Here is a 23,595-nt window from a genome sequence, read left to right as displayed (position 1 = left end):
TTTGCAACCCCATGAATCGCAGCACACCAGGCCTCCCTGTCCATAACCATCTCCCGAAGTTCACTCAAACTCATGTCCTTTGAGTCGGTGATGCCATCCAGCCATCTCATCCTCTGTTGTCCCCTTCTCCTCCTGCCCCCAATCTCTCCCAGCATCAGAGTCTTTTCCAGTGAGTCAGCTCTTCGCATGAGGTGGCCAAAGTACTGGAGTTTCAGCTTTAGCATCATTCCTTCCAGAGAAATCCCAGGCTTGATTTCCTTTAGAATGGACTGGTTGGATCTCCTTGCAGTCCAAGGGACTCTCAAGAGTCTTCTCCAACACCACAGTTCAAAAGCATCAATTATTCAGCACTCAGCTTTCTTCACAGTCCAACTCTCACATCCATACATGACTACTGGAAAAACCATAGCCTTGACTATGGTTGGCAAAGTAATGTCTCTGCTTTTCAATATGCTATCTAGGTTGGTCATAACTTTTCTTTCAAGGAGTAAGCGTCTTTTAATTTCATGGCTGCAGTCACCATCTGCAGTGATTTTGGAGCCCAAAAAAATAAAGTCTGACACGGTTTCCACTGTTTCCCCATCTATTTCCCATGAAGTGATGGGGCCAGATGCCATGATCTTCGTTTTCTGAATGTTGAGCTTTAAGCCAACTTTTTCACTCTCCTCTTTCACTTTCATCAAGAGGCTTTTTAGTTCCTCTTCACTTTCTGCCATAAGGGTGGTGTCATCTGCATATCTGAGGTTATTGATATTTCTCCCGGCAATCTTGATTCCAGCTTGTGCTTCTTCCAGCCCAGCATTTCTCATGATGTACTCTGCATAGATGTTAAATAAGCAGGGTGACAATATACAGCCTTCACGTACTCCTTTTCCTATTTGGAACCAGTCTGTTGTTCCATGTCCAGTTCTAACTCTTGCTTCCTGACCTGCATATAGGTTTCTCAAGAGGCAGGTCAGGTGGTCTGGTATTCCCATCTCTTTCAGAATTTTCCACAGTTTATTGTGATCCACACAATCAAAGGCTTTGGTGTATTCAATAGAGCAGAAATAGATGTTTTTCTGGAACTCTCTTGCTTTTTCAATGATCCAGTGGATGTTGGCGATTTCATCTCTGGTTCCTCTGCTTTTTCTAAAACCAGCTTGAACGTCTGGAAGTCCACAGTTAACGTATTGCTGAAGCCTGGCGTGGAGAATTTTGAGCGTTACTATACTAGCGTGTGAGATGAGTGCAATTGTGTGGTAGTTTGAGCATTCTTTGACATTGCCTTTCTTTGGGATTGGAATGAAAAGTGACCTTTTCCAGTCCTGTGGCCACTGCTGAGTTTTCCAAATTTGCTGGCATATTGAGTGCAGCACTTTTCACAGCATCATCTTTTAGGATTTGAAATAGCTCAACTGGAATTCAATCACCTCCACTAGCTTTGTTCGTGGTGATGCTTTCTAAGGCCCACTTGACTTCACATTGCTTAATACCATCAAAATCAAATATTCTTTTTGAGGCATTGAAGTCAGAAGAAAATTTTTTGAGCCCTATTATTTGAACCCAATTAGAATATAAAACTTCTATGAGGTAAATGACCACAAGGTAATAAGTGTTAGTTTATCAGTAGGATAAATTAATTACAATGTAAATTGTAATTGGTGTGCCAGTGTATTTCTTAGTAATATTTTCAAGAGACAATAGGGTAACAAGCCCAAAATGTACTAGTGAAGGTTAATTAGTCCTCTCCACCAGTGAACAGCACCTTCTGTAGAAAGCCTCAGTAAAATATGCTAGTTGAAGTACTTGCTCATTACCACTTTAAATTTCGGTCTGGTGGCGACATCCTAGGAAGGCCTCTGGATGGGGCAGCCTCGGCAGTGCCCTCCCAGGTCCGTCCCTCCTAGCGTGCCCCTGCCTCCCAGGTCCGCTGCTGCGTCGCGATGCTGCTGTGCTGAGAGCATGAAGTGGAGAGGAGACACAAAAGGAGCCTGGTCCGATGGGCTGCTCACAGTCTGTTGGGCGCTTCACTTCTGACCAGCTTCATCCTGTTAGTTAGCAGTGCTGGGTACTGTGTGAGCTGTCTTAGTTCAGGTTAGTTAACGAGGATGGGTTAGTTTGTTCTGTAGACTGGAGAGTGGGCTCATTAGAATTGATGCTACGAGACCTTGAAAGACCAGGGTCCATGTGCTGAAGACTCAGTGCGTGTTTGTGAAGTCACTTCATTTCTGGAGGAGGAAAGAGTGCTGGAAATACCTGCTCTGACCAGGAGGGGCTAGAGAGGCAGCTGTAATGAGATGCTGATGGGGCCGCAGAGGAACAGGTACCACTGGGGGCACCTCAAGCTCTTTTGCTTCCCTTGAAATGTTGACATTTCTGAGCAAGCCAGCGAAATCCCATTATAGACAGAACTGCAGCTAAGCAATCCTTTTTTATTATTCTGTTTTTGAAGCTGATTTAGTTTACAAAATTTTATACTTTCAAAACAGATAAAGCAGAGGAATCATTTACATTAAAAGTTATGAATTTATGAAAAGGTGGCACCTAACACTCTAAAAGGATTAAAATTTTTTTTTTGTTTGTTTGTTTTGGAGTGGGAAGAAGGGAGGATTTATCACTTGCAGCAAGTAGGGAGAACACTGGGGATCTTTCACAAAGCAGGGTCTCAGATTGAAAATTCTCGAAGTCCTTTAACACACAGTCTTTGTTTTATGCAGTGGCACAACAAAAATGTTTGTTCCTAGAACTTTGAAAATGCACGTACTGCGCAAGTAGGTAAACACTTAATAAACGGCTACTTTAGATGGCACTTGCTGTGCTGGCATTAAGGACAGTTGTTTCAGATGTTGCAAGTGAGGTGATTTCACAGTTAATGGACACATTTAGGAAGCTAGGACTAGAACTCAGATGTGTGTCTCCTAGCTCAAAGTCACCCCTCTGTTTCTGCTCACTTGCCTGTTAGTGCTGGTGTAAAGGAGGAGGCCCCTTCGCTCCTGCAGTAGTGCTGACAGCTGACGCCATGTTATGTGCGGCGTGGAAACCCTCCCAGGGCTGCGAATAAAGGCATAAAAATGAGACACAGGAAAAATGACAGGTGTAACATCACTACCTACAGTTCATTAACCTGTGGAAATGAGCAACTGGTGTACCATACACTTCAGAGAAGGATTTGTTTTGTTCTAAATGAATAGTCATTTGAGCAACAATTTTCTTAAGTTAAAGTCAATAATTTGTTTTTTTATTACAATTACAAAAATTGTTCATAGCCTTAAGATACAGACATGGTCTGAAACACACAATATAGAGAACAGAATTTTCATAATAGATCAATTTAATATGTTTTTAATTCCAAGCGATATAAAAAATGACTGCTTCCAAGGTTTAATTTCAGTCTGAGTTGCTGCCTTCGCCCCGTACTTGAGATGAGCATGGAGATGCTGCAGTGCCTCATTTCAGGGAGTGGGTGTGTGCCTTGGCCTGGTGAGCAGTGAGCTCAACGCCAAGGAATGCGCTGTAGATCGCAGACGGGAGTCGGGCTGAGCCTCCTCGCATCCTTGAGCAGCACTCAGTCCTCTCTGGAGATGACGCTCTCAGCTTTGGCTTTCTGGATGACGGTCATGACAATTTTAAAGGTAATTTATGGTTGCTAATTAAGCAAAACAAAAGTAAATTCTTTTAAAGTATCACATGATTTGCACAGTTTCATTCAGTTCATGTGTTCGGTCCTTGTAAGGATGTGTGGAATGCTAGGTTGTGACTGCACTTTTTCAACGCTGAGTTAATGCATTAAGGACAGAAAGCAGGATGCTCATGGTCCACGTCCTCTACAAAGTAAGGGTAACGTCAGGAGAGATTTCAAGTGTAGGATTTAAAAGTGGCTGAAGAGTAGTTTAAATATTTTTCCCTGGATGATTATAATTAGTTCAAGAATATAAAAGTGTTGTTTTTATTTTGTTGTGTATGTGTGCTCAGTCGTGTCCGACTCCTTGCAGCCCCATGGTGTGTAGCCCGCCAGGCTCCTCTGTCCATGGGATTCTCCAGGCAAGAATACTGGAGCGGGTTGTCATGCAAGATCCTCCAGGGGATCCTCCCAAGCCAGTGGTGGAACCCACATCTCCTATGTCGGCAGTGGGCTCTTTGCCACTGAGCTACCAGGGAAGCCCGTTATTTTCTTAGTGCTACACTGTTAGCTTTCAGACTAAAATGTGAGTTGCTTGGTCATCCTTTTAACACCAGGAGGGCCAGTTTCTCCCCTTGCTGGTCCAGCCTGCTTCTGCCTGTCGTCTGATCTGAACTTCTCTGTTAGTTCTGGTTGTCGTGTGCTGGTCCAGCTAGTTGCTGCTGTTGCTGTTGATATAAAGTTGTTGCTTTCTGTTTACTGTTTACGTGCAGGTTGTTTTTCTTACTAGTAAATGGAGTGTAAGTGCTCCGCGACCACTCAGTGGGTCACTTCTCTCCAGAATGCCCGCCACTGCAGCGCTGCCCTTGCTCCCCAACAGACCTGCCCCATGTGGGGCTTCGCGTGGAGCAGTTAGGATGCAGATGCAGGCGCACCTCCCTCCAGGAGCCGTCGCCCTCTGTCCACGTGGCAGATGCATTAACAGACGGTGTGAAACTCACTTGACCTTGATAGCCTTCATGTTCATAGGGGTTTGGGGAGCACTGAAAACTGACCCTCTGGCTTGTGAGGGATGCCTGACTGAGGGGAGCCAGCCCTGTGCGGAGGGAGACCCCCGTGTCCCAGGTTGGCAGCCTGGACCGGAGTGGCTCAGCGTGACTGGCTGTGCATTTGGGGGGAAGTGGCAGGAGCTGGGGGCTGAAGAAGCAGTCGAGGGTTTATCCCCCAAGGGTCTCCCATGCCGCTGATGCTGGAGCCACGTCTGGAGCCAGGCCCACGGGCCCAGCAGAGACACAGAGGCCAGCTGCTCTGATAGCTCCAAGCACGGCTGGTATAAAAGATGAGGTGGAAAGCCTGTTAGGTCTGTGGGACCCACTTCATACTGTTGAACATCGAGGCCTATGTAGCCTGTGGAAGGAGACATGACACCGGACACTTCAGAGATGCTCAAAAATCTAATTAGGGGCACAAGAGAACTGAGTATTTTAAAATACTAACGTAAAGAAAAAATACAGTAGTCTGGTGCTCAGAGTTTGAGTTTCTATACCTGAGATATTGTGGGCTCAGGTCCAGACCACTGCAGCAATGTCACATGAATTTGGGGTTTCCCAGTGCATATAAAAGTTAGGTTTACACTACACTGTAGTCTAGTAAGTGTTCCGTAGCATTATATCTAAAAAACAAAGTATATGCCTTCATTAGAAGTACTTTATTGCTAAGAAACGCCAACCATCTACACCTTCAGCAAGTCTTAGTAGTAACATCAGAGGTCACTGATCCCAGATCACTTTAGCAAGTCTGATAACAATAAAAAAGTTTGAAATATTGCGAGGATTTCCAGAACACGACAGAGACGTGAAGTGAGCAGATGCTAGAGACATGGCACGGACAGACTTGCCGGACACGAGGTCACCGCAGAGCTCCAGCTTTCCGTGTGACTGCCCAGCAGGGCTGTCCTGCTCCGGTGGAGAAGCAGGGGCCCAAGTCCCCAGCTGCGCTTTGCTGTCTGGGCCCTCGGGGGCCATGCAGAGGAGGTGAGGGGCAGCAGCGGGTGGGCCCCACGTGCCCAAGGCTCCTGTCCGCAGAGCGCTGTCCCTGTGCCGGGCCCGCCCGCCAGCCCCACGCCTCGGCGCTGCCTGCGTGTCCAGCCAAGCCGCAGGGCCTGGCCACTGGAAACCGTCGCCTCTTCCAGGGTCACCCTCAGAGGCCGTCCCTCCAGGCCCTGCAGCAGGAAAGACCGAGTGGACAGAGAATTGCTGCCCATCCCCCAGACCCAGAGACACCCGGTGCAGCCACGGCCTCCCGGCGTGGGCGCTACAGGAGCCCCAAGCCGCCAGCTGTGGGAAAGCCACACGGCCTGTGGACGAAGTGCTAGGGGCCGAGTGCGGCTCGACCACCCTGGGGTTGCAGTGCGGGTGGCGCCCAAGGTCCCGGAAGGGGCTCCTCCCTCCTCTGGGAGGCACGGCAGACTGAGGAGCAGGTCCTGAGCGACAGGCAGTCATGGACGGGACTGCCTGTCCCCCGTCCCCTCATCCGCCCAGTCCCCTGTAGGGTAGGATTGAGAAGCACCCGTGAAGGTGACCTGCGCGAGTCGCTCTTTCCCTACCCTGCACCTCCATACCCGCAGGGCTCCAGCTGAGAGAGCCCTAAGACATGGACTCTGAGAAGCCGCCCTTCAGGAGCCCAGAGTTGGCAGGGGCACGCTCGGGGCACTGGAGGAGCTGGCCGCCTCAGTCACCACGGCTGCAGCAGCATCCGACATTCTGGTCCCGCCCGGGCTGACGTAGAGCCTCTCACTGAGGCTCGTCACCTCAGCGCTTATTGCCTGCATGCTGAGTCACTCGGTCCTGGCTGACTCTTTGTGACCCCGTGGACTGTAGCCCACCAGGCTCTTCCATCCATGGGGTTCTCTAGGCAGGAACACTGGCGGTTTTTTTCGGATACTACTGTGTGTCACACTGAGAACACATTACAAGCCGTAGACTAAAGGGGAGGGCAGGCAGTCTGAGAAGGCAAGCGTCAGGCCCGGCTACCAGACGGGGAATGTGGAGGAAGTCAGGCCAGCACGCTAATGGCCCCGAGAAGGGGAGTGGACGGCATGCCCAGGCAGGCCGGGAGCATCAGCGGGGAGGCAGAAACTGCGGGAGGCCGGGGTCAGCGTAGCAGAAAGCGAGAGTGCCCACGAGAGATTACAGGAGCCGGGACGGGAGACATGGCCGCAGACGGGGCCCGTGAGTGGGAAGATACATCAGAGGAACTTCCAGGCCGAGAAGCCAAATGAAGGAAGAATGAAGAAGGGGGACACACAGCAGGACAGAGCACCCACGGGTGTGTGTGTCCTCAGCAGGCGTGGGGCACCGATACGGGGGCAGCAGCCAGGCAGCCGGAGGGGAGCAGAGAGGGAAATGGCTGAGGGCTTTCTCGCCTGGATGACAGACCGGGTGCGCGGGAGCACCAGGCCGGGCGAGTGCCCCAGAGCCTCAGCCCCGGGCTCGGGCCTTCTAGCTGTGGCCGACCAGCCTGGGAAGTAAAGGCACAGGACGCTTCCCTCCACGCAGGGTTGAAGGTCTGGGGTGGTGGTCTCATCACTCAGGACGCTGGGGCGAGGCAGGGATGTGGCCTGGGCTGCGAGCAGGGACAGTCCTGCTGACTGTGGCCCGAGGGTGGCGGGGCCTGGCTGGACGCTTCCGAGTCCGGAGTGAACACATCCAAGCAGGCCAAGTCTAGAGCATGGGGTCCGCTCTCCTCAGCCCTCCCACAGCCCCACTCGCTGGAGACGATGCCGCAGATCACGGCAGGGCCCTGCAGGTATGAGCAGGATCCCCCACCCCAGCTGGAGTCAGTGGTGCGCTTTCCCGACATGCCATGGAGGACAGGGGCTTCCTGCCCGGCCCGCCGAGCTGGTTCTGGCTGTGGTCCGGGCGGCCCGCTGACCAGGTGGAGTCTGCAGTCCCAGACTCGGGCTGAGCCCGTGGGCGGGGTTTCCTGAGCTGGCCTCCCGTCAGCGCGCTCGTGTTAGGATCTTAGGTGGAGGTATGTGTTGTTTCCTCGGCTGCTCCCTCGTTTTCTGAAATTCCAGGTGTGCTTTCTGTTTAGCAGCTTTGAGGTCATTAGATCCAGTCTTGACCCTTACCTCGTCGTCGTCCTGGTATCTGACCGACGAGGCCTCTGCCCGCCGGTCTGGCCGCTGCTGGGCAGAGGAGTCCACAGCAAAGCCTGCGTGCCACGCGGCAGAAAGCCCCCCAGGCAGCGGGCTCTGCAGGGAGCACGCAGGCCAGGGGCTTTGCCTTTGAGCTGCTTCACCAGAGAGAGACGCGGGCCTCAGCAAGCGCGTGCTTTCTCTGCTCCCGTGGCCGCGGTGTTTAATCACTTTGTTTAGGCTCTCGTTCTTTTCCCAAAGTACAGTAGCTGATGCCAGTTGAGGAAGTTTCACCACTGCTAAATAAAAACAGTGAAAGAAAGCATTTTGATAAGATCTGAGCAGTCTTCATTTCATGAACCTGATGGAAGTTTGTGTAGTAATGGACATTCCAGCCACAGATCTAATGATGAGAGTGGAAATATTATCATTTCTGGTTCACATCAGCCAGCCAGGGAAGCCCAGCTGTTGTCAGGGGCCAGGAGCTGCGAGCTTGGCCACACACCTCAGCTCCATGGGCTGAACGAGAAACTAACCAGGCGGGACTGGGGCCAAGTAACAGAAGCCACGCAAAAGCACCTGGCAAACTGTGAAGGCCGTTGGCTTGGAGATTGCCAAGGTCATAAGGAATCAGAAAGTGATCAGTTATAAACAACTGAAACCAAAATGAAGCTGCTTTATGTGTTAGTTACTCGTGTGGAGTTAATCTTATTAAAGTAAATTGGTTATGTATTTTGTTTGCTTGTTTGAAGTATGTTTTTTCACGTAGAACACAGACAAGTGAGTCCGGTGCTGACGTGGCAGTGATGGTGCCTTCCCTGTCAAGATGCCAAAGTCTTTCTGAAATCTCGCTGTTCCTGGCTCCTGGCTCCAGCCCTGCCACAAAATCCCCAGCCTTTATTTTTCAGGGAGAAGGCTTGACACGTCACCTGGAGATTTCCAAGGCCTTTTCTAGCTCACTGGTGCCCTTTCATGGTGCCGCCTGTCCCGTGCTCCTGGGGTTCTCCTCGCCTCAGTGATCAGCCAGGTTCCTGGGGGCTCTGGTTGTGAATGGCCTGCCCCCAAGGAAGAACCTGGGGTGTATTTTGCCATAAGACTGTTCACGACCAATTACTAGAACTCTAGCTCTTTTAGTTTAGGGCAACGTCTTTCGTCATTAGGTGCAAGTTTTTAACAGCTAATACATGTACTCATGTTTAAAATCAGGGTGGTCCAAGTGATAGACACGTTTGGTATCAGAGTTGTGACCTAGCAGTTGTCTTCCAGTGGCTGAATAAACTTGGGTCTGAGAGCTTTCGAGTGTGGAAGTCGCCTGACACAGGGCTTCCTCCTGGAAGGTTTGCTGGTGCAGAGCGCTCCTGTCGCCTGCTGCGGCAGGCCCTCGCAGAGGTGGTGTGAGCACAGCTCGCCGTGGGCGGTGCGGGGCCTCCTGGCTCGGGCTCGCGTGCCCCGGGGAGAAAGCCCAGTTTGGGCTGAGCGTTCTCAGGAAGAGCAGTTCTCAGCTGGTCTGCATTTGATACGCCCGGTGGGAAGGATGGTGACCGCCTTGTGAAAGTTATGGTTCCTCTGGGTCCAAGTGTGTTGCCGCACTGTGATTTGTTTCCATGGCCCTGGCGCTCAGCAGCCGATCAGGCTGGTGGGATCGTTTCCACAGCATTCTGCAGAAGACTCCTTTAATCCTGCTCCTCAAGCAGATACGCTTCGCTTGGAGCACTCGCCTATAGCACCATATTATATTAATGTATTTTACTTGTAATTTAGAGAACAAGAAGAATGCCCCGATCTGAAGGCTAAGCTGTCCCCCATGGCACTAGCACAGCTGATAATCGCGAACTAGAAAGATGTGTATATCAAATAGTTTACAAAATGAAGCCAGCTGTGTTTCCCTACATACTGAGGCTTCCTGACATGCATCATTAAACCTTATTAGCTACTTCCTTTTACAAAGATTCTTGTAGTCTTGAACATTGCATATTAACATTTTCTGCCCCTCCAACTGGAAATTATTTGCTTTATTGTAGAGTGTCAACTTGCTCTGGTTTCTGATGCGTTCTAATTGGTACTTTAGAGTATAATCATCGTGCGATACCACGCCATGCATTTCTTTATTTGGAAATTAATACAGACCTTTTCACTTTATCTGTCAATCTGGGCAACTTTTCACACAATTCCCAACTCTTGGGATTGCTTACAAGCCATTAAGTATGAAATTGTTCATAAAATGTCTTTGAAGATGTATCACAAAAATTTTAGATGGTTTAAAGTATGTTACATTTTGCCGAGATACTAGTAATAAACCTCTTAAATAGACAGTTAATAATAAAAGGGTAATTAGGAAGATGAAAAGTTTATTTAAGCATATGATGTTAGTCATTTAAAATTTTCAGTAAATCTGCTAAATTCCATTTTCCTCTCAAAAGAATGCACATCATGAGAACCATGGATTTTGACATTGATTCAAAGTCAGGTGTCAGGTGTTGCTGCTGCTGCTGCTGCTAAGTCGCTTCAGTCGTGTCCGACTCTGTGCGACCCCATAGACAGCAGCCCATCAGGCTTCCCGGTCCCTGGGATTCTCCAGGCAAGAACACTGGAGTGGGTTGCCATTTCCTTCTCCAATGCATGAAAGTGAAAAGTGAAAGTGAAGTCGTTCAGTCGTGTCCAACTCTTAGCAACCCCATGGACTGCAGCCTGCCAGGCTCCTCAGGGCAGTACCTTTCCTCATCCTTTCCCCTTCCCGCCATCCTCTGCCTGCATCCCACACTGCCTTATGAAGTGAGTACGTTTACCCATTATTAACTGTGGTGGGTCAGAGCAGGGACAGGTGGAGAGCAGCCCTGAGGGCCAGGGTTTCTGTATCTTTACCCATGTTTAACATAATCACAAAGAGATGATATGCATTTCACTGAGAATTTCAGGAGTTCAGTGAAACAGTGATCATAGCTTTGTTTCCAGTAAATATCTTAGACACAGATCTTGTCACGTCAGCTAATGACTCTTGATTTAAAAACACTACTGAGTGGTTTTATGTCAGGATGGGTGCCAGATATCTGGAGATTGGGGTGGAGACCTTAAGTGGTCCATAAATCCCCACACATTTACACAATAACCCCAGCAGCGATGCAGGGGCAGGTGACACTGTCTGATCACGGGCTATGTGATGCAATGTAGGTTCTCACTGCGCCAAGCCGCCCGCAGAGAACCGGATGTGAAACACACTGAACTCAGCTCTACCACACACAGCACGCAGGCATTAAGGGTTTTCCTGCTAATCATCTTTTTTGCTTTCTAACACACTATAACTTAGAATTAACAACTTTATACTACCATGTATGGGACGGAAGTAGTCCGTAATGGAACCAGACTTCATGGAATCTATTATATATAAAAATTGTTAACTAATGCCTAATACATTCCCTGGCACAAACCTGTAAAAATATGTTTTACTTGTTGGTTTGCCAAAGGAAGAGTTTAGATGGTCACGTTTGGAATCACTGAATAAATCTCTGTTGTGGGAACTCATCTTTATCATGACCTCTTCCGAAAAAACTTTAGGGCTGGAAGTTAAAGTTTCACTGGAAATTAATGACCTTGTTTACTGATAAAATTTAACCATTCCCTTTCCCAAAATTTTATTAGGAAAATTATGCAGGTAGAGGGTGTTCCCCACCTCCACCCCCCAATTCATTCACTTTAAAAAAAACAACTGTTCGGGCCGTGTCCCAGGCAAGCTCCAGGGAGTGGGTTGGTCTGGTACCTGACTGCTCAGCTGTTCTCATGCCTCCTGCTCGAGGGGGACCACCAGGGGTCAGCCGGGCACTTGCTTTTCTTGGGAAGAGGCATGTTCTGATCTGATGTGTCTTCTAAATCCCAGCCTTCTCCATCGCCTGTGGTCCCACAGTTCCAAGGCAGTAGCAGGAGTAATTCCTGCAGTGTCCCTTCTGAGTGCCAGGAAGGACTTGTTTCAGCTCTTTGCAGAGTTCAGAGGGCGCTCTCACAGGAGGACCCTGTGCTGGGGACCCTGGTGTGGCAGCGTGAGAAGCTCTGGCGATGTGTTCAGTCATCTCTCAGTGAGCAGTCCCAGAGCCCAGAGGTTAATAGCAGTATTATTAATGTGCCTAAAGGAGAAGATTACTTTCTAATTCAGTAATATACTTTATAAATTATATTTCAGAGTGTATCTTAAGGATGTTTCTAGAACACACACATATGCACAATGATACTTAAAATAAGGGACTTGCTACATGTAGGAGAAAATAAAAAACTACACATGCACGTACCTCCCAGAAGAAAACTGTAAATACTGTAGTCTCTTCAGTATGAAAAATCCACCAGAAAACAAAAGGTGATGACTGCCCATATTTCAGCAGATTTACAGCACTTTCTTACTGAGTCTATTAAAATTTTAAGATTCCTAATAAAAGCCTTTCTTTAAAAATATCAGGACCATTTAGAGTTTTTATTAGAAAGAAAATCTATTTTTCATGTTTCAAGGGAAAAAAGGATTACCAAGAGTGTGGGGACTTTCAAAATCTTTGAAGAAATATAAAATAAAACAAAGTTCCTTAGCATACCAGTGACCACACACAAAACCTGCTCTTACTGGCATTTTTCCAGACTCTTTTTTTTTTTAAAAACACAGGTACTAATCCCTAAACTCATGGGTATTGTGCTTTTAGATAGTAAGAATTCAAGAGTAGGTTAATGCTATTTGTAAAATATCTGTTAAAGTAAATATTAAATTACCAGAATAAACTGCTTATTTAATTAGACTAAATTGAAATCAAATGCCTGACCTCAAATTTCACTTATATGAATGTTGAATGTTGACGTTTCTGGTGTCAGTGGATAACTTAGGCTGTTGGCGCAATTATTTTGAATTGGTGGGTGGTCTTGGCAAAACCAGTTAAAACTGATAGCTTACTACATTGTTAAGACAAAGATAAGGTAAATATATGCAGGATCTCAAAACCACTAATTTAAGCTGTTACAACTTTATTAACTTAATTTGTAGATCCAAATCTTTTTTTCCTAAAAGCCTTAGCACTATACTGTTGTACTGGTTACCTACGGTATTTTGGGTGTCATATCTTTAAATATGATTCTTTATTTGCTAGAAGTTTTTATTTAGGAAATTTCCCCCTGTATGTAGTTTATCATGTTAAAGTCTATAAATTCTGTCTTTGATTCTTAATGGCAACATAGATATTTAGCGTAATTTTTTCATTAATAAAACTGGGATAATGTATTAAATTTACTGAATTGGCTGATTGAAGATCAAAGTTCTGCTTCATGAAAAGGCGGCTTTCAGCAGTCAGGGGGAAAAAAGGCATCAAACTTGAGCGCCCTCTGCTGGGGAAGCCACAACATGGTGCTCCTTGGCTTTCGTTTTCTCTTCCCAGTAAGGAAATGTTACTGTACAAGCGGCCAGTAGCCGAACGGCAGCCGGAAACATGGCGGCCGCGCGCGCGGATCACACTCAGCAGTGTTCGGATGACAGCGACTCGCAAGGTGCAGTCACCTTGCATCCCTGGCTTTTCAGTGAGCTGTGTGGGCTGTTGGAAGATAAGACCAGACTACTGCCCATTAGAAAACTGGTTTCAAATATTCAGTGCTATAGATTTTAATGTAGGTTGTGTACATAGAGTACAAATTAAATTTACAAATAGTTGCCAGACTGTTCTGCATATTTATATTTACTCATTTTTGGTTTTAAATATGGCTTTGACGTGTCACAAGTTGAACCTATTTGAAATAATTTAATAATTATTAAAAACAAATTTTACCACTTAGAGTCACTATATTGCTTTAAATTTGATGACTTTTTAATATACTGGTTATGCTTTTATAAAGGCTCTGCTATAACAGATGCTGTCGGATAGTAACAGGCTTGACCAAATTATCCTACATGAATGTATAAGTCAGTCTGAATTTTGGAAAAAAAAGATCTGACGTGTGTATATGTGTATGTACACATGTTCATAGATAACATGTCATTTTCTGGCAGTTTTGACAGTTATGAAATGTTGAGTGGATACGTTTTATAGCAAATGCCCGAGCCAGTATTGAAATTTCTCAAATGATCTGGAAGGTTGAATGTTTGAAAAGACAGCCTCATTCTTCATTCATGAAGCCCCCTTCAAACTCAGCAAGTAATCTGTTTGTAGGTTTTAGGAATAATTTCGCCCCTAACAACATGTTTATTGTGTCTGGCTGGCAGACTGGTCTGATGGCATGCATCGCCCTGAAAACTGAGCTGATCGGTACCAAGGTTGTGTCAGCTCCCGGAGGGCGCATGCTGGGTCCCCCCTCCTTTTGAGTTTCTCACAGTAATATGGAAAGCGCTATACTTCCTGGTTCAGTAGCTGAGCTTTGCATTAAGGCTTTTTTTGTTTACATGAAAAATATAGCAACCCCGTTTTATTTTTGGATGTTAAATATTAAGAAATGTGTGATAACATATGGTAAGCAAGGAAAAAAATCCTAAAATGCTAAACATAGAATAGTCTGGCAAAATTTATTTGTAGGCAAAAATGTATAATATGAAATATTCTTTCAGTACAGACTTTTAAATGTGTATCGTGTAAATATAGATTTTAACTTTTAAAAATTAAGGTGATATAACATTAAGAATTATTGTGCTGATACTTATTTAGGGAGCTTTTAAAGCACAGATTATTGAGCCAATAGACTAGAACAGCTAAAAGAAGCACTTCTTATTTCACAGATCACTGGGGCAGTAAATGGTAATAGCCGAGTTGTCTGTGGGCAGGCGGTGCCTGCATGCAGGGCAGACACTTAGGACTAAGGCCTAACGTGACTAAGGCCTAACTTAGGACTAAGTCCAAACATGAATGAATAAATAAACTAGAGAAGAAGGGAAAAAAAGACTATATGGCATCACTTTATAATTTAAAAAATACTTTAAAAACTCCAAACTGGAAAAAGTTATTGCCATAACATTTAGAAGTTTACATTTAGTATAAGAATTTCAGAAGTACATTACTGAGAAGTACTTATTTTTTTCTTATTTTTAAGATTCTGCTATAAGTAGAAAATATGGGACTGATTTGGTATTAAGATATTTAAAAATATGTGCTTTTCATAGTAATTTCAGGAGGTTGACGCAGTGATCCTGTGTCAGCTTTTGCAGTCACACCCCAAATTCTGAATGATGTGGAACTGCTGGGCTGATCCCAGCATAGTTCAGCTGCTAAAAGGGAGACAGCAACGGCAGTGTCACTGTTTCCCCTAAGCCGTCTTCGTCATGGAAGGTTGTACTTCGGCCTGTGTAGAGTTGTCTTTATTTGCGAGTAGATTGGAGGCTTTTCTGTTTTTCAAATTGAGATGTGTTTACAGCAAAAATACAGGACAAATTAAAATGATGTTTAGCTTTTTTCAAGAGTTTAAGTTGGCTTTTTGACATTTTGCACATTATTGTTTTGTTGTTTGAGAATACCTTCATGTAGTAGGTAAGGAAATGTGAGTTTAGAAGGAAGGGTACAGAGCTTGGATGTTCACATAACGTTAATCCAGGATAATAGCCCGTGAAGAGCAGTTGGTGATGCTTATTAATGCCTTTTGTTTTCTCTGCTACTAAGTTTTTATAACACGAGACTTCTGCATTGATTTCTTGGGGACTTGGGGGGACTTTGAGACAGGCTGGAGAGGCGCTGCGTTGCTGAGATAAGGTGGGGTCTCATTCGTCCCCGGTGCCTTAACAAACCTGACTGATCTTTCGTTGATTAAGCAGGGTACCGTATTTACCCTTCATTGTTAGTATAAACCATTATTTTACTGAGAACCATTAGCTGTTTAAAACTTGGTACATAAATTAAAGAGGAGCTAAGTGGATTTGTGATCGCTGCCATTAGTGGCGTCTTAGATTATACAGGCAATTATTGTGCTCATTACCCCAGAGCAGCCCCTTCTCAGAGCCATTGTGGTGTCTTAGACATTATGCACAGATTTTCCCTTGGAGATTAAAATTTCCAGTAGCGTATTTAATTTTGTTATCACAGTTGTTTCAAGTAAAATAAATATTATGACAAGTGGAAGAAAATTTGCTTTACTGATATAGGAAATTACAAAAATGTTGAAAGTTACTTCCTAGTGTACTTAATTTACCTCTTCTTGTACAGTCATAATTACGTCAGTTGATTAGTAATATATGTTAGGGGTGAAAAGATTTTGAAATCGGAGTAAAAGGTACCTGGCCTGTTTAGGTATTTTAAACGTTTTTAAAGAAGGAAGAGATTCACATCAAAACTCAAGTTACCACCTTTATAGAATCTGTAGCTTTAGCGTTAATTAGCTTTCATGGTGAATAGTTTTTGAATCCAGATTGCATTTTAGACAAGTTGAAGAAACTTTCCAGGGTGTTCTAGAAAAATGAGTATAAAATTAATTGCAAATGACCTTTTAAAAAAACAGTTGAAATACCTCTGTTCTTCTTGCTGTGTTTTGTTAGAATTGACCCCCCCTCTCCAATAAGACCATACTGTTGATATATACTGTAGCGTGGGTGCAGTTGTGTTCCAGGAAGAAGACTCGTAGTTGAGAAAAGGCTCCTGAAAGACGGTAGGGAACAGCCCACTGCTGAGAGGCTGTGTGTGCTCTGCTAAACTTGTTACTCTGTCCCTTCAGCTAGAAGTGTTTGGAGAAGACAGCATATCCGCCTTACAGGCACGTCAGGTGGCTGACCACATGTCCTCCTCCGCTGGAGGCGCATGGACACTTGAAATGTAGTGTGCATCAGAGTGCAGTGGCCGCCAGTAACATTTCAGTCCCACATGGGGCATTGTTTCAAAGGGAATGTGGTGCCCACTGCTGACCGCTTCCTCCTGCCTCTTGACAGACCTTCCTTCACTGCCGCAACGCAGGGGAAAGTGTGAGGTAGTGGTTATGCATTTTGCAAGACAGTGATTCTTTATTTTATTACAAAAAACCAACTCTGGAAGGCCAGATTAAATCATTCCTTTCACTTTTTAATGGGATTTGGATGAATGGAGTAAAATATGCACTTTGCATTCATTGATAGCATCTTTACGTTGAGGTAATTGAGTCTTTTCTCCCTGACTGCATGAGTAATGACTTCATCTGACCCTCCCAAGGCCTGGAGCTCAGGCCGCCTTTGTCACCGTGGAGAACCGGGCTTTGAAACACGCTCTACTTCCCTGGCTTAATTTTTCTTCATTTTAATCCAAAACCCTATTTTTCTCAATAATTCAAGCATAAACTATGTAGTAGTTGAAGTAGTGGAGATTGCAAGGCATTTGTCCTGGTTGTGCTGGTTTTTAAATGGAGTTGATAAATCAGGCACCCAGGTCCCCACTGCCCACTCTCACGGAGGCCCAGCCCCACGCTACCAGAGAAGCTTCCAGAACACCGTTCACATGGCTCGTCCTAGACCAGCTGGCCCCACTGCCCACTTGCCAGGGCACTGTGCTGGAAGTGACCACCAGGAAGGCAGGGCACCACCCCCTCGCCCCAGGGAGCGCTACACACCTGGCCAGCCCACGCGGCCCAGGAAGGGCCTCATCCGCCGCAGGCATGTGGACGTGAGGCATTGCCAGGACCCAGGGAAAGTTTCCGGAGATCTGAGTCCAAATAGCGTGACCAGAGGCAGCCACATGTCCCAGGCCTGGGTCTGTTGGGGTGTTGGGGGGCATAGTGAGGAGCGGGGCGTTGTGGAAGGGGCCAGTGGAGGGGCTGAGTCTGCAGGGTGGGGGCTTGGTGAGGGCTGGGGCCTTGCTGGGGGCTGACTCGGAGGGGTAGGGTCTGCAGACCACCCTCACCCCTCACCCCTACCCCAGGGCCCAGTGGCTCCCAGGCCACCCAGGGGACCCTCCAGTGTCTGGGTCGGGTGTGTAAGTAGGGTGCATGCGCTAAACACCCTTTGAGCCGTGTTGCTTCTGGGTACCTGTTGTCATTCCCATTGCTTGTGCAGCCTCTTTAAAGGCTATAAGGTGTCAACCAACAGCGATGCTGATTGTCAGTTCTAAGAGGTAACTTTGTCCATACGCTTGGTTAGAGAAGATTTCTCTCTTATAGGATATGTTACTCGTGTTCATCTTATCTTTCCTACTGTTGTTCAGTTGCTCAGTCATGTCTGACTTGTGACCCCATGGACTGCAGTAGCCGGGCTTCCCTGTCCTTCTCCATCTCCTGGAGCTTGCTCAGACTCGTGTCCATTGGGTCACTGATGCCATCCAGCCATCTCATCCTCTGTCATCTCCTTCTCCTCCTGCCCTCACTCTTTCCCAGCATCAGGGTCTTTTCAAATGTGTCAGCTCTTTGCATCAGGTGGCCAAAGTATTGGAGCTTCAGCATCAGTCCTTCCAACGAACATTCAGGATTGATTTCCTTTAGGAATGATTAGTCTTCTCCAACACCGCAGTTCAAAAGCATCAATTCTTTGGCATTCAGCCTTCTTTATGGTCCAACTCTCACATCCGTACATGACTATTGGAAAAACCATAGCTTTGAGTATACAGACCTTTGGCAAAGTAATGTCTCTGCTTTTTAATACACGTAACATTTCCTGCTAGACTGACTGTTTCTCCCCAGGTGAAATCTCGTAGTGTACTCCTTTTTCATAACCTTAGCATGCGTGTGTGCTCAGTCGTGTCTGACTCTTTGTGACCCCATGGACTGTAGCCCACCAGCCTCCTCTGTCCATAGAATCTTCCAGGCAAGAATACTGGAGTGGGTTGCCATTCCCTTCTCCAGGGAATCTTCCCAACCCAGAGATTGAACCCTCATCTCTTGCATCTCCTGCATTGGCAAGTGATTCTTCTACCACTGTACCACCTTCATTTTTCATAACCTTAAGAGTTTAGCAAAAAATGTAGTAAACATTTAAACTTACTTGTATAATGAATGAATTTTCTTCACTGCCACACTCAATGGGTTTTCTGACAGAGTTTTGTGCTTTATTTTTAACTGCAAGTTCTAAGATTCTCATGAGAGTTTGTGGCAAATATTAATCAAAACAAGATACACACTAAATACGTAAGGTGTAGAAAAGGCTAGGCTTTTATTGGCCAAAGAAGTGATATTTGAAAAGGCACTACAGAGTAAACTGTTATTAAGCAGCTTAGTAATTCCTCAAGTTTTAAATTTAAGGTGTTTATAAAGGTATTTGTCCTGAGTTGATAATCAGACTCCCAAGTCCCGCTGTCTTGGTAGTTTTGGTAATCACGTTTCCTTTTTTAATTTCTCTTTTTCAAAATCTGTACCAGATACAGGAGAAACTCAGACGGCAGATAACCTGATAGGATTCGGTTTTCTGCTAGTGTCATAAAACTTAGGAGTCAGCAGCTCTGTTAACACCTGCTGGGCCCTGGCCTGAGGGGGGCAGGCTGTCTGGGCTCCCGGCACCTCCGTTAGGAGATGGGCAGTGCCAGTTTACCATGGAGGAGAGTGAGGCTTAGAGAGTGTGAGACGTTCTCCAGGGCCGCACGGCTAGTAAGCAGAGACTCAGAAGCAGGTTCTCAGCAGTGGAGAGAGCGGTCCTGGTAGTGAGGACAGTGGCAGCGTGCCCGTAGTCTTGCTCTGTCCTGGAGGCCACGCTCCCTGTGCTGAGCGCCTCCTCCCCCCAGTCGCCCAGTCACGGACAGAAAACACAGCCATCTCACCCAGAGCTGCGCAGCGAGGAGGCGCAGCCAGCACTCAAACTGGCATCCTGAGGCAGCTCAGCTGTGGCGTGGCGTCCCTTCTCCTCTCTGCGGCTCTAAAGCCTTTCTGCAAAGCCCTATGCTGCCCTCCCCACGCCCCTCCCTGCCCGCCACGCCACGTTGCGCGGTGGTCTTTCAGCCATGAAACTGGGCCGGGAGGAAGACTGGGTGGAGGTTGCTGGGCTGGAAAGTGAAGTTGCATGCTTCAGAAGAGCTGTGTTCTCCTAGCTCGTAGGACGGGCAGTGTTTGGATGTCTCACCCTTTCTGCCTCCAAGATCCCGCACAGATCACACACACAAAAAAGAATGAATTCTTCCTGACATAATTTTCCCATATCTTGCTTAGCTGGGAAATAATCCACAGACGGAATCTGAGTGTCATGTACCTTCCTGCAAGAACCTCCAGTGGAGGACTTCTGCAAATTAACCAGTTGTCGTTGCAAGCTGACTATTCCATCTGTTGCTTTTCTTCTTAATCAAGAGAAGTTCTTTTCAGAGAGGCTCTTGGCTGAGGGGGATGACAGCAGCCAGCCTGTTCTGGCCTGGCCTGTGCAGAGGAAAAGGCACCTGTGCTCTCGCGGGAGCCGGCTGTGCGCCTGTGCGTCCCCTTCTGTCCCGCGGTGGTCATAACCTCATCGTTCAGAGAGGATCTCAGGACTTGTGTTTTCTCAGTAGCCTCTTTCTGGAAACCTTGTGGGGACCGTGACTCATTTCCAGAAATTCTCCCTAAATCTCTAGAACACTTTTTGGGAAAAACTGTAAATGTCATAAGTTTTCCCAAGAAAATGTAAAGTGAATACATCTTTGTGTTTTATTGTAATAAAGGCTAATACAAAAGAAAAGACCGTCATCCCTACCACGTATTTAGATTTGTAAAATTAGAGACACGGTGGCTCTGTGCTAATTCTGTATTTTCTTTCAGGTTGGTTTGTTGGATCTTGAACTCAACCAGCTGACCAAAGCACTATTTCTGGCCTTGGTTGCCCTCTCGGTTGTCATGGTGACCTTGCAGGGATTTGCAGGCCCCTGGTACCGCAGTCTCTTCCGCTTTCTCCTCCTCTTCTCCTACATCATTCCCATAAGGTGAGTTTAAGGATGAGGACAACCAGTGTCTGGTTTCAATGAATATGATGTTATTAAATGTGTTGTTCTCAGTGTGAAAGAAATGGTCCACTTAGAACTAAAGAGGGAAGATACGGGACTGACTCTAACCATGGCTGCCTCCCTTTCACTGCGGGCACTGACTCTGAGAAGTGAGTGCTTGCCTGAAACTCCCCGTTGAGAAGAAGGCGGAGGTGTCTACTCCGTTACCTTTGGTCCCAGCGCTCTGAGTGCTGGAAGGCTTGAGCCCAGAATCTGCCAGTGTGAGCCCCGCCCCCTGATGTGAGGCTCCCGCTGCCCCAACCCCAGTGGGGGCCCTGCCCCAGGACAGCCGGCCTCCCGGGGCGGAGTCTCTAGGTCTGCATGGCCTATCTCAGCTGTTGGCATACTCCCTCCAGACTGTCCTGCAGCTGCCAACAGCCGTCTCCTCCCATCTCTCTTGAGCAAACGCATCTTTTCTTGGGATTTCTTAGGGGTTTTTCCTTTGTTTTCATTAATCTCGTTTTTCTTCGTTTCTTTTGCTTTTATCAGTTCTGAAATTTTATGTGGTGTCCTTCATGACTATTTCTGTTGTACAACGAGAAAGGCTGAGTTAAGAGTGCTCTTCCTTCTTTGGGGCACTTCCGTCTTTGATAGAAACCATTGAACAATATTCAGATTTTATTGCAGTTTTTTAATATGAGTATGTTTAATTTCTTTCTTCTTTTCTGTAGTAAACTAACAATGTAAAGAGACTTGACATGTTTCCCCTTATCATATTAATAGGAAACACTCATTATAGTCATGAAAGTTAATATATAAGTATATTTAAACAAAAACTAATGATCATTTTCTCACATTTCAATTTTGTATATTTATAGTAAAAAATTAGATAATACCCAATAACAAGGGAAAGAAAGAAATATTATGTATAATCTCTGTTGCTGCTGCTAAGTCACTTCAGTCGTGTCCGACTCTGTGCGACCCCATTGACGGCAGCCCACCAGGCTCCCCTGTCCCTGGGATTCTCCAGGCAAGAACACTGGAGTGGGTTGCCATTTCCTCCTCCAGTGCATGAAAGTGAAAAGGGAAAGTGAAGTCGCTCAGTCGTGCCCGACTCTTAGCGACCCCATTGACTGCAGCCCACCAGGCTTCTCCATCCATGGGATTTTCCAGGCAAGAGTGTTGGAGTAGCTGATGATAAATTCTGTAAGACCTTTCAGATGTGGATATACTTACAGACTTATAAGTAAGAATGTTCATACTTACCTATACATAAGTATGTTAGCATTCACACATATCCTCTTTTTAAGTCTGTATATCCTTTTAAAAAGTCTGCTTATGTAGAATTGCCCTGGCAGTCCAGTGATTAAGACTCCATACTTCCACTGTTTGAGGCTTGGGTTCAATCCCTGCTGGGAAACTAAGACCCTGCGTGCCACTGGTGGGGCCAAAAAAAAAAATCTGATTACAAAATGAGAAAGGTACAAGGCTGTGTGCAAATCTGGCTTCTTCTAGTTTTTCCATCAGCAGTTTTATATTTAGATTAACATGCTTAGTCAAGCTTGGAGAGACTTGCTGGACAGAAGTGTGACTGCACCTCTGTCTATCTCTGAGATGCTCACATGCACTTCAGCGTGATACTTCTCATTTTTCATAGTGTGAGAATGCAATTACACAGGTTTAGCAGAAGGGATGAAACAGTAAAATTAAAATGTAAAACTTATAGAGGACACTGATTTAGGGGCTTAACATTTGATTCAACCAAATTTGTTTTCTCATTGCAAAGTTTCCATTAAAATATAAATAGCAATACATTTTAGTATTTACTAAATATATTTCTGCGCTTAACAAAGAATCGATTTTAAAATAGTCTTAAAATTGTCTTTTTTCTTTTACAAAGTGCCAGTTCTGGAAAATAAAGTGCTTTTCTTCTACTGACCTAACACTCTAAAAGTCTTTTCCATTTTAAGAGAGCTGCTTTATTGAAATTCTCTGCAGAATTAAGTTTGTCTGAGTCACTTGATACAAGTTCCTTCATCTTTCAAGGAACATAGTATGAGACTTACCTCTACTTTTGTAATTCAGAAATAAATGTGTGTTCCTTAAATCGTTTGTTTTTCTTGTCGCACAGAGCCAACCATCAGAATTCTTCACAGTGCATGTGAAGTTCCCTCAGGTCAGGAGCTCGCGTTGCATGTCCCTAGTCACTGTGCCTTCTGGATATACTCTAAAATGCTGCGTAACAGTCTAGTGGATAATCAGAAACAAGTGTCTTAGCACTGCCAAGCCAGGGAGGCTTACGTGGGCAACAGAAGCAAGGTGGTATTTGACGAGGTGACAGCGGTGCTCCTTCCCAGAAACACTGGAGTGCCTCTTGTGGGTACAGCGTCTTTGTGGAAACACTGACGTTGATGAGGGTTTGTGTGGCCTGGGAGACCATTTTCCTCTCTTTAACTCTAAGTCAAGCAGCCAGATCAGCGGCTGTGGGAAGGCTTGCCAGGGAAATGCCCACGTATTCATGGTACCAGCTGACCGCTTGGTGGGACGCCCGGTGCTCTGCCCAGAGCTCTGCTCAGTCAGCACACCAAGAAGGGAGTGTTGAAAATGTTAGCTAACACAGGCACAACATTTGCTTCAGAATTTAGAGATTAACTTTCCTGGAGTTTTACTGAAGGAAAATACGTAGATTTTTGTCAAATTATTTACAGGGCAGATGCCCTTCCTGCAACATCACAAGTTTGTGCTAACCTGCCAGCTTCATTTTCCAGGTAGAATGCTTGGGGGAAAGAGTACTTTCCCCCTTACTTAGACCTCAGAATGATATTCAGTTACTGACGGCTTGGGACATTTGCAGTCTCTCCAGACTGCAGAAGATGCCAACCTTAGAAGAGTCAGCGTGTGGAAAGCATACACGGAGGGAAGTCCTAGGGGTGTGCCTGGACAGCCTTTTGCTGAAGAGAGGAGGTGTGTGACTCTTAGATCCACTTAGCCGTCTCAGCAGGAGTGAAGAATAGATGGGCTTGTCCAGCAAAGACCTGTGGAGGGGCTCTTGTCTGATGGTGTGGTCCCCCCAGGACGCACATGAGAGACCCTCAGAG

The 23,595-nt window shown here is 46.1% G+C and overlaps 1 protein-coding gene across 1 annotated transcript in view; it reads left to right on the top strand.

Moving 5' to 3' along the window:
* Window positions 1-23,595, top strand: part of ATP9B (ATPase phospholipid transporting 9B (putative)) — a 158,080-nt gene that overhangs the window by 91,531 nt on the left and 42,954 nt on the right. The window contains exon 12 of the mRNA XM_052660348.1: window positions 20,337-20,497. Coding sequence (XP_052516308.1) covers window positions 20,337-20,497 — 161 coding nt within the window. The remainder of the gene's footprint in view (window positions 1-20,336; window positions 20,498-23,595) is intronic.

The sequence above is a fragment of the Budorcas taxicolor genome, chromosome 22, assembly GCF_023091745.1.
Source record: "Budorcas taxicolor isolate Tak-1 chromosome 22, Takin1.1, whole genome shotgun sequence".
NCBI lineage: Eukaryota > Metazoa > Chordata > Mammalia > Artiodactyla > Bovidae > Budorcas > Budorcas taxicolor.
Note: the sequence above shows the minus strand (reverse complement) of the source record. Positions and strands in the feature narration are given on the sequence as shown.